The sequence below is a fragment of the Prunus persica genome, chromosome G1 (assembly GCF_000346465.2).
Source record: "Prunus persica cultivar Lovell chromosome G1, Prunus_persica_NCBIv2, whole genome shotgun sequence".
Taxonomy (NCBI): domain Eukaryota; kingdom Viridiplantae; phylum Streptophyta; class Magnoliopsida; order Rosales; family Rosaceae; genus Prunus; species Prunus persica.
The window spans coordinates 38,390,342-38,403,611 of record NC_034009.1 but is presented as its reverse complement, the minus strand read 5'-3'; the positions used below and the strand labels follow the sequence as shown (position 1 = coordinate 38,403,611).

The 13,270-nt window shown below is 36.3% G+C and overlaps 2 protein-coding genes across 2 annotated transcripts; both read right to left on the bottom strand.

Moving 5' to 3' along the window:
* LOC18791537 (probable sarcosine oxidase) lies at positions 447–2,098 on the bottom strand. Its single transcript, XM_007222731.2, has one exon. The coding sequence runs from the start codon at positions 1,901–1,903 to the stop codon at positions 698–700; it is 1,206 nt and encodes a 401-aa protein (XP_007222793.1). The 5' UTR covers positions 1,904–2,098; the 3' UTR covers positions 447–697.
* On the bottom strand, positions 4,007–6,693 carry LOC18790933 (trifunctional UDP-glucose 4,6-dehydratase/UDP-4-keto-6-deoxy-D-glucose 3,5-epimerase/UDP-4-keto-L-rhamnose-reductase RHM1). The gene is made up of 3 exons (XM_007225070.2): positions 6,668–6,693; positions 4,738–6,320; positions 4,007–4,543 (listed from the first exon to the last, which is right to left on the bottom strand). The coding sequence occupies exons 2-3, from the start codon at positions 6,274–6,276 to the stop codon at positions 4,100–4,102; spliced, it is 1,983 nt and encodes a 660-aa protein (XP_007225132.1). The 5' UTR covers positions 6,277–6,320; positions 6,668–6,693; the 3' UTR covers positions 4,007–4,099.

The following is a 13,270-nucleotide window of genomic DNA, read 5'->3' as shown; positions in this document are numbered from 1 at the left end:
ACCTCCATTGCACCTCAAGTCCGCAGTTTGCGCAAAGGCAATAGTGACCAAGTTGCAATTGCGATAGATACGGATTCTGAGAAGACTAGTAGGTTGGGATGCCATAGATGGGCTCCTAGTCCCAACTATGATTATGCTTTTATTGGGCTATTAAGTTGGAAGCTTAATCAGCTATTTTCTCTCCTTCCTAGATGTGGTTAGATTGATTGATTATTTTTTGGTCATCAATTAATATCTATTTTTTTTTCAAATTGGTTCAAATTGGGCTTTTTTATATTATATATTTCTTATTCCAAGGGATATGAGGAAATGAGAATTCGAATACAAAATTTTGGATTTCAAATTCAGGGTAATTGCTCTTAACTACTTGAATTATAAGCTCCTTGTGTTTCAAATTAGCTTTTATTTTCATAGAATTATGTACATCTCAAATTCCTAGATGTTGGTTGCACTTTTTTAAAACGAAATTTGGAAAAAAAGAAACAATTTTTTTCCCTACAATGTAAAATTGATGCAACATTTCGAGGATCATTGAACACCAAATGAAGCAGTGTGTTTATTGTGTCAATTTGTCCACCACACACATACAAAGTCACTCACACATAACCACCACATACAGTTTGCTATCCTAAAGTGCTTCAAATTATTGGCCACCGATGGAAGCTACCCAATTCTGCTTCAAATTAGCACCGATGATCTATAGGAAGTCTTTAACATTGCCTTTAGGATTCTCTTGAAACCTTGCTATTCTAAAGTGCTTTAGCTCCACACCTTGAGCCTCCCCACTAAGTGCGAGGTCAGCCAATATCCTCCCCACCACCGGAGACAGCTTGAACCCGTGACCCGAAAACCCGCCACCCACCACCACATCCTTCCCAAACTCCCCACCCAAGAAATCAATCACAAAGTCCTCATCCGGGGTCATGGAGTACATACACAGCTGAGTGGCCACAGGCCCACCGGAGTCAACCACACCGGAGAACCTCCCCTCAATCCACTCCTTCAACGGAGCCAGCGGGTTCCCGGGTCCCCACGGCCTCTTATCCGGGTCACATGGGTACCCGCCATGCACGGCAACCTTGATCAAACCGGGGTACTCCAAAGAGGGTGTCCCATAAATGTAGGTATCCCCATAGCTAGCAAAGGTTGGAAAGTCACCTCCAATGGCAAAACCACCTTCATGCCCCTCCTTAATCCTCCAATAACAAACAGTGGTCTCCAATGGCTTTATAGGCAGCTCAATCCCAGCAACCGTTTTAACTAACTTCGTAGTCCAAGCCCCAACGGTCACCACACACTTCTTCCCCCAAAACCTCTCTCCATTTTCTGTGCACACCCAAACCCCTCCTCTCACCCCATCTCTCTCCACACCCTTCACCCCCATATTGTCCCTCAAAACGGCACCGTTCTGCAGAGCAAGAGTTTGAAACATAGACACAGCCTTGGTGGGTTTAATAACCCCACCATGCTCCGTCGCCACGGCCACCCAATCCTCCGGAATCCGAATCCGACCCGAGAACTCCCGATCCAGCTGGTCCCGGTTCATGAACCGAAAGGGGACCAAATTTTTACGACAGCTCTCAACAACGGCATGCAGAACCTTATCGTTTGCCGGGGCCATGTCCAATTGGTGAGCTTTGAAGTAGACATTGTAGCCGATCTCGGACTCGGCTTGCTGCCAGAGCTTGTAGGACTGGAGAACCAATGGCGTGTAGTAGTCTTCCGGGTAGGTGGCGCGGATGGTCCGGGACTCGCCATGGGAGGAGCCGCGGTGGTGGAGGAAGTCGAATTGCTCGAGGAGGAGGGTCTTCTGGCCACGCTTGGCTGTCTGGTAGGCGGTGGAGCTGCCCATGATGCCGGCTCCGACCACGATGACGTCGAATTCATCGGCGGAATATTCCATCTCTGCGAAATTTTTCCGGCGATTGTTGGCGGAAGAAGAAGAAGAAGAAGAAGAAGAAGACAGAGGAAGACGGTTGAGAGGTGATTTGGATTTTTGGTGGCTGCTTGCAAACTTTTGAGTGAGTGTGTGACAGTCATTGAGAGCGTGTTTTTAACGTGGGATTTTTTGAAACCCGCCAAATTGTTTCTCTGAATTACGATATTGCCACTGGTTCATTTGTATGCTTCGTCCTTTGTGCAGTAATTTAGTGACACTTACGTTGCGTACACAAAAGAAGAAGTAACAAATCACAGTCCCATCTTGGGCCTTTCCGAACCCACGTCTTAGTTCGTATGGGGTTAATCGGTGCAACACTTTTTTTGGGTAGCATTTTCTGAAAACTTGTATTAATTGTTGTGATTTGGTAGTTTGGTTGAAGTTGACACACGACCAATCTGAAGATAGTTGACTGGCAAGAAACAAACACACATTGGACAATATGATCATGCGAATCGCGCCACTTCACTTTGTTTTTTGTTTTTTTATTCAATTTATAAATAAAAACATCATGCTTTAGGACTTTCAGAAATTTAAAAAGGTAAAAAGAAGAAGGGTATATTCCTTCTTATCTCAACTCTTTAATTAATATCAATCCAAACAAAAACGTCAATCAATCGTATATTTATCATCGATTAAGCATGCCTTTCACAAGAGAAAGTGAAATATTGTAAAATTACAAATTTACTAGTATAAATTGATTGCTTTCATATGATAAACCTATGCAAAAAAGCAGTAATATAAAAATTCATACTCCGAAATTGAAAGTTGTTTTAAATTTGAATCTCTATTTTCTACCTACAAAAGAAAATTATATCGTATATCTTTCAGAATACACATACATCTTTATTTGAAATATTAGAAAATTGTCCCGTTTCAGTTTTGTCTAAATTTGTAATGAAATTAATGTTGTAGTTAGCCTCTCTATTCTTAAAAATAAATGAAAAATGTGATTAGCTATGCACCAAAAGTTTGTGTCCTAGTTCACTTAGGGAGAAAAAGGCTAATGCTCACTATGGGATTTGATTTCAGAAAAGTATATATATGGATATGTTGATTGAAGATTGAATGTGGTGAAATGAGGTCATCCAGAGTGAACACCAGCCCTTCAATTTTTTATTCCATGTGCAGTGCAGAAAAGTTGTGCAGAAGCAAACACCTCGAAAAGTGACTTGAGCCATTCACAGCCTCTGAAGAAGTCAGCTAGCTTTTGTCACATTACATAATGTATTATGTATGGTTGGTATTGGTAATTGGCATATTTTGTTCTCTTCTTCTGTCACCATCCAATATCTCACCTCATGCTTCAACACTACAACAGAACAAACTACTTTTCTTTTGTGTAATGGTTTCACAAGGTGCTATATATAAAGAAGCCAATATGGATTATTTTATTAACCATAGAATGCATATGCCACTCACACATTTTGAAAGATTATGGAAGGCCAACCACTTGTCAATTGGAAAGCAGATGTCAATATCTCATGTTTCATGAGTTCATATAAATTGTATTTGAAAATTGACTCAATCATCATGATCCATGTTTTTTTTTTTTTTTTTTTTTTGAGATTATTAGTCTTTTTATATAATCGAAATAAAGATTTATTTACACATGCAAGTTTTCATTCATTCAAAAGAGTGTATACACTCGTTTTATGTAAGTTTTACAACACGTTATTCAAGAATTTCACAAATTTTAAAATGAATCACAGTTGGAATTGAAATGACAACCAAATTGTACTAATAGAAAGTACACATTAAAGTAAATTCCTAACCCTTTTATGAGTTGCAATCCTTAAGGAGTATACTAAGTCAAACTATAAAAAGGAAGAAAGGAGTGGGCTACCATATTTTAAATTTATAACCCAGCCACTCAAAGAAAACCAAAGTGATGTCAGATTGGCATGTTCTTCAATGAAGATGTGACCAGGCTTGTTTGCTCTTAGACTCCAAAGCAAGTTTGGGTTTCTCATCTATAAAGTATGATTCTCAAAATCTTGCGCTTTTTTTTTCTCTGATGAATAACATCCGTCTGTTTTTTATATTGAAGTAAATGGACAAAACAATATGAATATGAGAGAGAAAGAAAAAAGAAAACAATGAAATTAACAGTAAAAATTTGATTCTGCAGCTTAAAAGGTGTAGATACAACCATGACTTTCAAGCCTTCTTGTTGGGCTTAAAGACATATTTTATGATTGAATCTTTGATTGACAACAATTCAGGAAACTCCGTCTTCAGCTTTGAAGCATCCAAATCATTGTTACTCCTTGGTGCTACAATCACCTTGGCCTGTTCTTCTAGGCCAAAATTTTGCCACTTGAACGTTGGGTCAATATAATCCCTGTACATCTCTAGGATCTCATTGTGGCTTATGACTCCTGGGTTGGTGAAGTTCCATATTCCTCTGCAGTCCCTCCTAGCCATGTCAATGGAGATTGGTAGGAGCTCATCTAAAACTGTCATGCTGTTGGGTATGTTCACAACCTTGTCGTAACGCGCGATTTTCGTGATGAAATTTCTTGGGTTGCTGAGGTCTGATGATATTGGCATTCTTACTCTGAGGGTGCACACATTGTCATATTCCTTTAAGAGTTCCTCCACCTGCAAATTTCAACCATTTTCTTTGTGATATTAAGTATATCCTTAACAAAAAAATGTACATGATTTTAGAACAAAGCTTGGACATTGGTGGTGACATGACAGAATTACACCCTCTCTCCATGCTTGAATGCAGCATATATAGACTATGGTTTTGAAATAAAAAACAAATTGTAAACAAGTTTGAAATTTGTTACCATGGCTTTGGTCTTCGAATAGAAGGAGCCGGTGAAATTAGCCTTGTCCTCCTCCTTGAATCCAATACCTGATCCTAGAGGATGCTCCTTGTCATACTCAAATATGCAGCCAGTTGCAAAATTCATCATCAAGAGACCTTGATCCTTGCAAACATCGGCCAAATTTAGAGTACCGACTACATTTGTCCTGATTGTTTGAGTCTTGTGAGATTCACACCAATCAACGTTAGGGCGGCCTGTAATTCCAGCTGCATTGAACACATGGGTTGGTTGTGCTCTTGTTATGTCCTCCAGCAGAGACTTCCTATCCTCAAGTCTTCCTTTCCCATACTCAAATTCAATTCCTTCATCTTTACAAAGCTTCCCCAACAACCCTCCTATCCAACCAGTCCTCCCATATATCAAGAATTTCAATGCAGGGCTGTTGCTGTTCTCACTGCAAGTTCTTGACAGCCTTGTGTACCCGTATTCGAAGAACCACGCATCATCGTTGGATCGACTAATCACAGAGAAACTTGGGTGTGGGTGAAGTGCAGCAGACACATCACCCCACCAAGTAGGGTTCTTGGTGTACCACTGTGTTGTCAGCTTTAGCCCTTCCTCCCAACTAGTCTTCACCTCCCACCCAAGCTTCTTAAGCTTTTGATCATCCAAGAAGTACCTATGGTCATTGAAAGGCCTGTCATGAACAAAGCTAATAGCTTCCTTTGGGTTCAAACCAAACATCTTGCAAACATCCTCTGCCACATTTATAACAGACCTCTCTTTTTTGGTACCAATATTGTACACATGCCCAATCACCCCCTTATGAAGTATAACATCAAATGCCTCAGCAACATCATCACAATACAGATAGCTTCTAACATTTGATCCATTTCCATGGATAGGCAATTTCTCACCTTTCATTGCAAGAAGACTGAATTTTGGGATAAGCTTTTCTGGATACTGGTGGGGCCCATAAACATTGTTGCTTCTGGTTGTGATTGTTGGCAGGCCATAAGATCTGTGGTAAGCCATAACCAACATTTCAGCCCCTGCTTTTGTAGCAGAGTAAGGGTTTGTGGGCAGAAGCTGAGATGCCTCAGGGTTTCCAATATCAGTTTCCATATCAGTTTCTCCATAAACCTCATCTGTGCTCACATGGATGAATCTTTTGATCTGCTGTGTGACCTTACAGGCTTCAAGAAGAACATGGGTTCCATAGACATTGTTGTTTGTGAATTCAAATGAGTTTCCAAATGAATTGTCTACATGGGTTTGTGCAGCAAAGTGCATTATGGTGTCAATTTCATCAGCAATCAAGAGATGGTTGACCAGGTCAGCGCAGGCAATGTCACCTTTGACAAACTTGAAATTGGGAGAGGCTCTAGAGGGCCTGAGGTTCTTGAAGCTAGAGCAATAGTCTAGCTTATCAAGGGCTACGATTTTGTAGCTGGGATAGTTTTTGATCAGCCGATTGGTCACATGGCTGCCTATGAACCCTGCTGCACCTGTTATGAGGATGTTCTTTGGTGCATATGGTGTGCCTTCAGATACCATGTTTATATTTTATACCCCCTCTCTTTTAGTTCTTCCTCTGTTACCTAAACACGATATAAGAAACCTAGGACATCATAAAATCATTCATATTGTACAAATACAATCATACGAAGGAACAAAACTTAGGGTTCGTTTGGGATTGCTTTCATATGAAGCATTTTTGCTCACAAACGTTTCATCTCAATGAGCATGAATTGTTTCATTAGGGTTTTATTTAAGCACTACTAGACGTTTTTATGAGCTAGAAATAGTTAAAAGCGATAAGGGTTTTTGGTTATCTGAAAGCTACGAAAGCCCTAATATTCCAGAATCATAATTGACTATCCAATGTGAAGGCACGTAGAATTATCTGAAAGCTATAAACTTTACCTAGAGCATTAGAGATACTTACAAAAGATCATCAACGGCACATGGAATTATCCATGGAGACTCCACCAAGCAAAGAATAGAGAGCAAATAAGTAAATTTGTTAATGACGAAGAACTAGTTTCATTTGGGAAGGAGAAAGAAAAGCATGGCAGCAGATGAGAGATGCGTAATGGCCGCTATGCAGTTCATTGTTGGACTTTGACTCTCTCTTCTTACTAGGCTATTGTTCATGTCACGTGGTGTTTAATGCGCAAGGTTGCATTAAAATCTTAACATCCTAATCCGGCTTAATTAGGTGGATATTCCCAAAAAGTAGTTATAAATTAGTTAAAATTCTAATGAACTTCTAGGATCATTGAACCAATCGAAATTTAAAACCAAATCCTCAACTTTCTCAGAAAAATATAGATATTGGGTGCGTTGATCAAATTATGCTAGATGCACCAAACACTGAGTTCCACCGATAATGGGCCGAAACCACGGACCCATCTCTAGTCCAATAACTATCTCACAAATCAAACCCAAGTTCATTTGTCTCACGACCCAATAGTCTAACCACTAGGCTCAGTCAATTTGACCCAATCACCACTTAGCCACATAAAAGTAAAGAGTCGTGTTTGAACTCGCCTCATAATGCATCAACGACTGAGAGTTGTCTACTCACTCATCGATATTTCGACTGTTCTTGACCATTTATCTAAAATATTCATTTTGGTTGGAGTGAACTGGGAGGGACCAGGGGGAATTTGCATGTTAGTCGGCATTATTTGATAGATGATGTGATGAATCAATTGGCTTTGATAGTGGACTTTGTGGGTATAGGGCTTGAGTTGTCTTATCTAACTGCTTCATTAAATAGGATTACGCAATCAAATAGTGTTGGGACTATTTAACCCGCGGAAGCATCCAAGAGCCATAAATTTTGTTGTAATTTTGACCAATTTTCATGTATATAATCACATACTATCGGTCCTCACTTTTCCATTATTATTTTTTGAGTATAAGTAGTAGTTTAATCTACATTGAAAGAGAATTTTTCTCACACACTAAAAAAGATATGAGACAAATATGACAAACATGATATACGAAAATAAATTGTTTGTGAAGTTGAGTAGCAACGTGAAAGTTTTTCCTAATTTGACTTAGATATAAGAGTCATCATCAAGTTTTGTATTTTGAGTGATTATGAACATTTACTCTTATATTTTAATGACATATTTACTAATTCGTAATTGAATTATGAGAAGTTGAGTTATATGAATTGAGGAGAGTTAGATTCTAGATTCTTATTGAAGTTGTTTACTAAACCATATGGAATTGAGGGGTAGGAGTGGTTCTAATTACTAAAATATCCTCGTTGTTGGATTAAAGTAGATGACAAATTTGGAATTTTTAAAATTGCATAAGGATATAATAGGTAAAAAAATTGAATTCTTAATGGGTCAGTTCTCCAAAAATTAGAATACCACCACCCACCCAAGAATTGAATTCTTCCAAAATCAAGAATTTAATTCCTAATTTTGTGTGGGCCCCAGTTACTTTTTAATTCATTGATGTGAAGTAAATATATGAATCCTCCATAGTTGGAATTCAATTCTTAATTAATAAACACACCATAAGTCTTTAGGTCAAATTCTCCTTCTCTTAGTATCGTTTGATAAGAAAAATGTGAATTGACAAATCAAGTGGGCAAGATTATCACTACTTAGGTGGCACTACTACATTTTACACTTTGCGCGACGAAGAGAATTTCGTCGCGCAAAATACATTGTAGTCGCACAAATTTCAGTGCGACAGAAATTTCGTCGCGCAAAATTTGTCGCGCAAAGATCGTGAAGAAAGACTTTGCGTGACGAAGTTTTTTCATTGGTCACGCAAAGCGACTTTGCGCGACGAAAAAATATTGGTCGCTCAAAGTGACTTTGCGCGACGAAAAAATATTGGTCGCGCAAAGTGACTTTGCGCGACGAAAAATATTGGTAATGCAAAGTTGTGCTCGACGAAACACATTGGTCGCGCAAAGGTTTGAGCGACGAAATACATTGGTCACGCAAAGGTTTGCGCGACCAAATACATTTTGGTCGCGACGAAAAATACATATTGGTCGCGTAAAGTCTAAAAAAAAAAATTTGCGCGACGAATATAGGAATATTGGTCGCGCAAAGTCCAACAAAATTATTTTTAAAAAATATAAATCCCCGGGTCCCATTTTTGGTACCCGCCAAAATTTTTAAATTTTTGCGCGACGAAAAATACATATTGGTCGCGTAAAGTCTAAAAAAAAAAATTTGCGCGACGAATATAGGAATATTGGTCGCGCAAAGTCCAAAAAAATTATTTTAAAAAAATAAAAATCCCCGCGTCCCATTTTTGGTACCCGCCAAAATTTTTAAATTTTTGTGTGACGAAAAATACATATTGGTCGCGTAAAGTCTAAAAAAAAAATTTTTGCACGACGAATATAGGAATATTGGTCGCGCAAAGTCCAAAAAAAATTATTTTAAAAAAATACAAATCCCCGCGTCCCATTTTTGGTACCCGACAAAAAATACATATTGGTCGCGCAAAGTCTAAAAAAATTCCCGCATCCATTTTTGGTACCCGACCAAATTTTTGCGAGACGAAAAATATATATTGGTCGCGCAAAGTTTTGAGCGACAAAAAATATTGGTCGCACAAAGTCTAAATTTTTTTTTTTATAAAAAAAATCCCTCGTCACATTTTTTGTACCCGTCCAAATTTTTAGAGTTTTGCGCGACAAACTGTTGGTCGCGCAAACTTTTGAGAGACGAAAAATTGGTTCGTAGCACAATATTTATAAAAATAATTGTTATGAATAATAAAAATAAAAATATTTTATTTTACAATTTAAAATATAAATAAGGTTAAAGCTGCTTAATAAATATATATACTATTCAATTTCTTAAGTGTTATACGTACAAAATAAATAAATTTAAAGCTACTTAATAAATAAATATATATACACACACCATTCAACGATCCAACCATCAGACTTGTTTGTATATACTTCAAGATCGTATACCCCAAAAATCGCAAAAAACAAACATTCAGAGATCTAGTAACGGGACAAAACTTTTCGATGGTTATAAATAAAAAAATTACGATTTAACGGTTATTTTAACTCCGATTTTGATGATTTTTTTTACAGCTACATTCCTTGACCATATATGAATACAATGACTGAATTTGATCTTCAATTTAAAATATTTACAGTAGTGGATACCACAAAATCTTATGTTATATTTAACGAAAGTATAAAAAAAACTCTTAATTGTTAGTGAATATATTATTTTGATGGCATACACATTCTACGAAACTAGTTTCAACGATCCAACCGTCAAATTTGTTTGTTTATACTTCGAGATCATATACGCCAAAAATCGAAAAAAATAAACATTCAGCGATAAAGTAACGGGACAAAAAAATTTTACGGTTATAAATGAAAAATCATGATTTAATGGTTATTTTAACTCCGATTTGGATGATTTTTTACAGCTACACTCCTTGACCCTATATGAATACAATGACTGAATTTGATCTTCAATATAAAATATTTACACTAGTGGATACCACAAAATCTTATGTTATATTTAACGAACGTATAAATAAACTCTTAATTGTTAGTGAATATATTATTTTGATGGCATATGCATTCACCAAAACTAGTTTCAACGATCCAACCGTCAAACTTGTTTGTTTATACTTCGAGATCATATACGCCAAAAATCGAAAAAAATAAACATTCAGAGATCAAGTAATGAGACAAAACTTTTCGACGGTTATAATGAAAAATCACGATTTAATGGTTATTTTAACTCCGATTTTGATGATTTTTTACAGCTACACTCCTTGACCCTATATGAATACAATGAACTCGATTATCAATTTAAAATATATATTTTCTAACAAAAACCCAATATGAACAACAATAATATATTTTTCTAACAAAAATCCGATCCGATCTAAAATAATAAATTTAAAGCTACTTAATAAATATATATACTGTTTAATTTCTTAAGTGTTATGCATACAAAATAAAAAACAAAAATAAATTAGTTTAGGCGACGAAATGTTTGGATTACGTCATGCAAAGATTTAAAAAAAAATATTTTTTATTTTTATAAGGACTTTGCGCGACGAAGTTTATTGTTTCGTCGCGCAAAGTCACTTTGAGCGACGATGTATTGTTGTCGCGCAAAGTTACTTTGCGCGACGAATGTTTTTTCATCGCGCAAATTTGGTCGCGCAAGACTTTGAGCGACGATGTATTGTCGTCGCGCAAAAGTTTATCGCGCGAAGTGACTTTGCGCGACGAATTATTTTTCGTCGCGCAAAATTTGGTCGCGCAAGACTTTGAGCGACGAAGTTTTGACTTTCGTCGCGCAAAGTGACTTTGAGCGACGAATAGTTTTTCGTCGCGTAAAATTTGGTCGCGCAAGGGGTTTTTTTTACTAGTGTGGGTTTAGAGAGGTGACATGTTGTAAATTGACCTCAAACTCTTTGGGGTTATTTTTCAAATGACCTTAGTTTAACTTAAAAGTAAATGAAAGTGATTCATATATATTTATATAAAATTTTCATTGAGAAATTGATTGATAGGTTTTGCTTGCATGATTGTAGTAAATTTGTGTCTATATCCGCAGACAGTGACTATATGAAGGCATATATATTCATGTGAAAGCTTGAATTTCTGAAATTTTGGGCTCATTAAAAAATAAAATAAAAGCATAAAATTAAATACGACCAAGTCACACGTGACCTCCTCAAATTGTTCTTGGCATCGTGTGACCATGTTACGACATTTTTTGTCCAAGTGTTTCAGCTTCAGCTGAACGACAAGAGTGTTGGTTATCTCCTATGTTTTTTTATTTATTTTAGAATTTTCAAACAAGGATATGTTTCTCAAATCAGATATTAACCCATTTTCAACATAATTTGTATTATTTTCATATTATATATCTTTTTTTGGTCAACTATAAAAGGCGAATAGGCGTTTACTGAACGTGCGGTGTTGCACGCAGTTAGGCGGCGCACGGTTCTAATAAAATAACCATGAAGTCTATCACACAATAGTAAAGTGGAATTTTTTTCATCCTTCATGTATGCATACGTGGATGAATTTTCAATTGTTAATTCATGTCAAATTATATAATTCAACAGTTAATACACTGAAATCAACTATTGATTCTTGTATTTGTCTATAATGTGGTAATATTAGCGAGACAGAAGACGTGGATTATGCCAATTAGCTAAAATATAGTGTATTTGTCATTTTGAGTTTGAGTTTGCTTTTTCTTTGTGCACTGACACGTCAGTTAATAATAAATTAGTGTGTCTAGTGTTATGTACACAATAAATAGAACCGTAATTTTTTTTTAATAGTCTTTCTTTTTCCTTAAATTATTTGGCATGCCCCATACAAGCTACAGCAACAAAGTATATAGGGATACTAATTTCTCCATTAATCGTGTCTTTCTTTTAACCATATGCTCATTATTATCTTTTAATCTGACTACATGCTGCTTGTTGATCACCACCACACAGTGAATAGATTAAATAATTAATTAACTGATTAATTTGCATTCCCATGAATTATTATTTTTTATAAGAAAGGGGTAGAATTTTATTAGATCAATGTAAATAACAATACAAAAACTATAAAGAGAGCTATTTTAACAATAATATAATAAACATACATAAAACTTCCCGACTAACTTGAATAAGCTAAAAAGTTGAAATAATATAAAGAGAATCACTCTCAAAAATAAATTTTGTGAAACCTCTCTCAACGGCCATAAATTTTCAGTGGTTTGACGTGGTGCCAGTGGTTTCAGTCAGTACGTACTGTTTTGGGACTACAAAAATACAGAGCGTGGTGAAGGCAGCTACATAATAGCTTGTTCAAAATAATAATAATTCAATAGTTGACTTGGTGTATACAGTGAAAATAGACAGGGAGGCAATAGTTGACTTGATCTACTTGCATTTTAAGGGCCGGCTTGCGTTTCTAGAAGAAGAAATTATCTATGGTTAAGTACGAAAAAATGTTATCTTATGTTGTTATATTGTGAAATTTCAGTCATAGTTATGTTGAGTATTACTTGAATGAGAAGTATATATATTCTCGATTGAACTTATGTTTTTAGACAAATTTTGAGACTTGAAGTTTTAGTGAAAATAAACTAGATTAGTGATCTAAATACACAGCCAGACAACATATATCAGACAATTCAACAATATAACATTTCCAACTTGCGTAGGCACATAATTATGAAAATAACATATAGATATATCAAAAGATTTTACTCAATGTCAAATGTGAGTATTTTAAATTAAACGTAATATACATTTTTTTTTACTGATTATGTTATCATATCTTACGTGAATTTGAGAAAGAAAGACGAGTCATTGATGTGGACCCTTACGTAAAAACCCCATACCAATGCCTTGGACGTCTAGATTGGGGTACCCCCACAAGTTTTATAGTCGCGGGTTCATGCAGCAATTGTAGAATAGTATTTATTTCCCCTTCACCAAAGCATTAATTACTGTTGTAGTTATTCGTTTACTATTTTATGTTGACTTGGAAATCTGCCCCTTTTGT

Excerpts from the sequence above, each read along its gene's own strand:
- LOC18791537 (XM_007222731.2), bottom strand. The coding sequence starts at position 1,903 with ATGGAATATTCCGCCGATGAATTCGACGTCATCGTGGTCGGAGCCGGC.
- LOC18790933 (XM_007225070.2), bottom strand. The coding sequence starts at position 6,276 with ATGGTATCTGAAGGCACACCATATGCACCAAAGAACATCCTCATAACA. Across the intron at positions 4,544-4,737 it reads ATTCGAAGACCAAAGCCATG|GTGGAGGAACTCTTAAAGGA; the intron begins GTAACAAATTTC and ends TGAAATTTGCAG.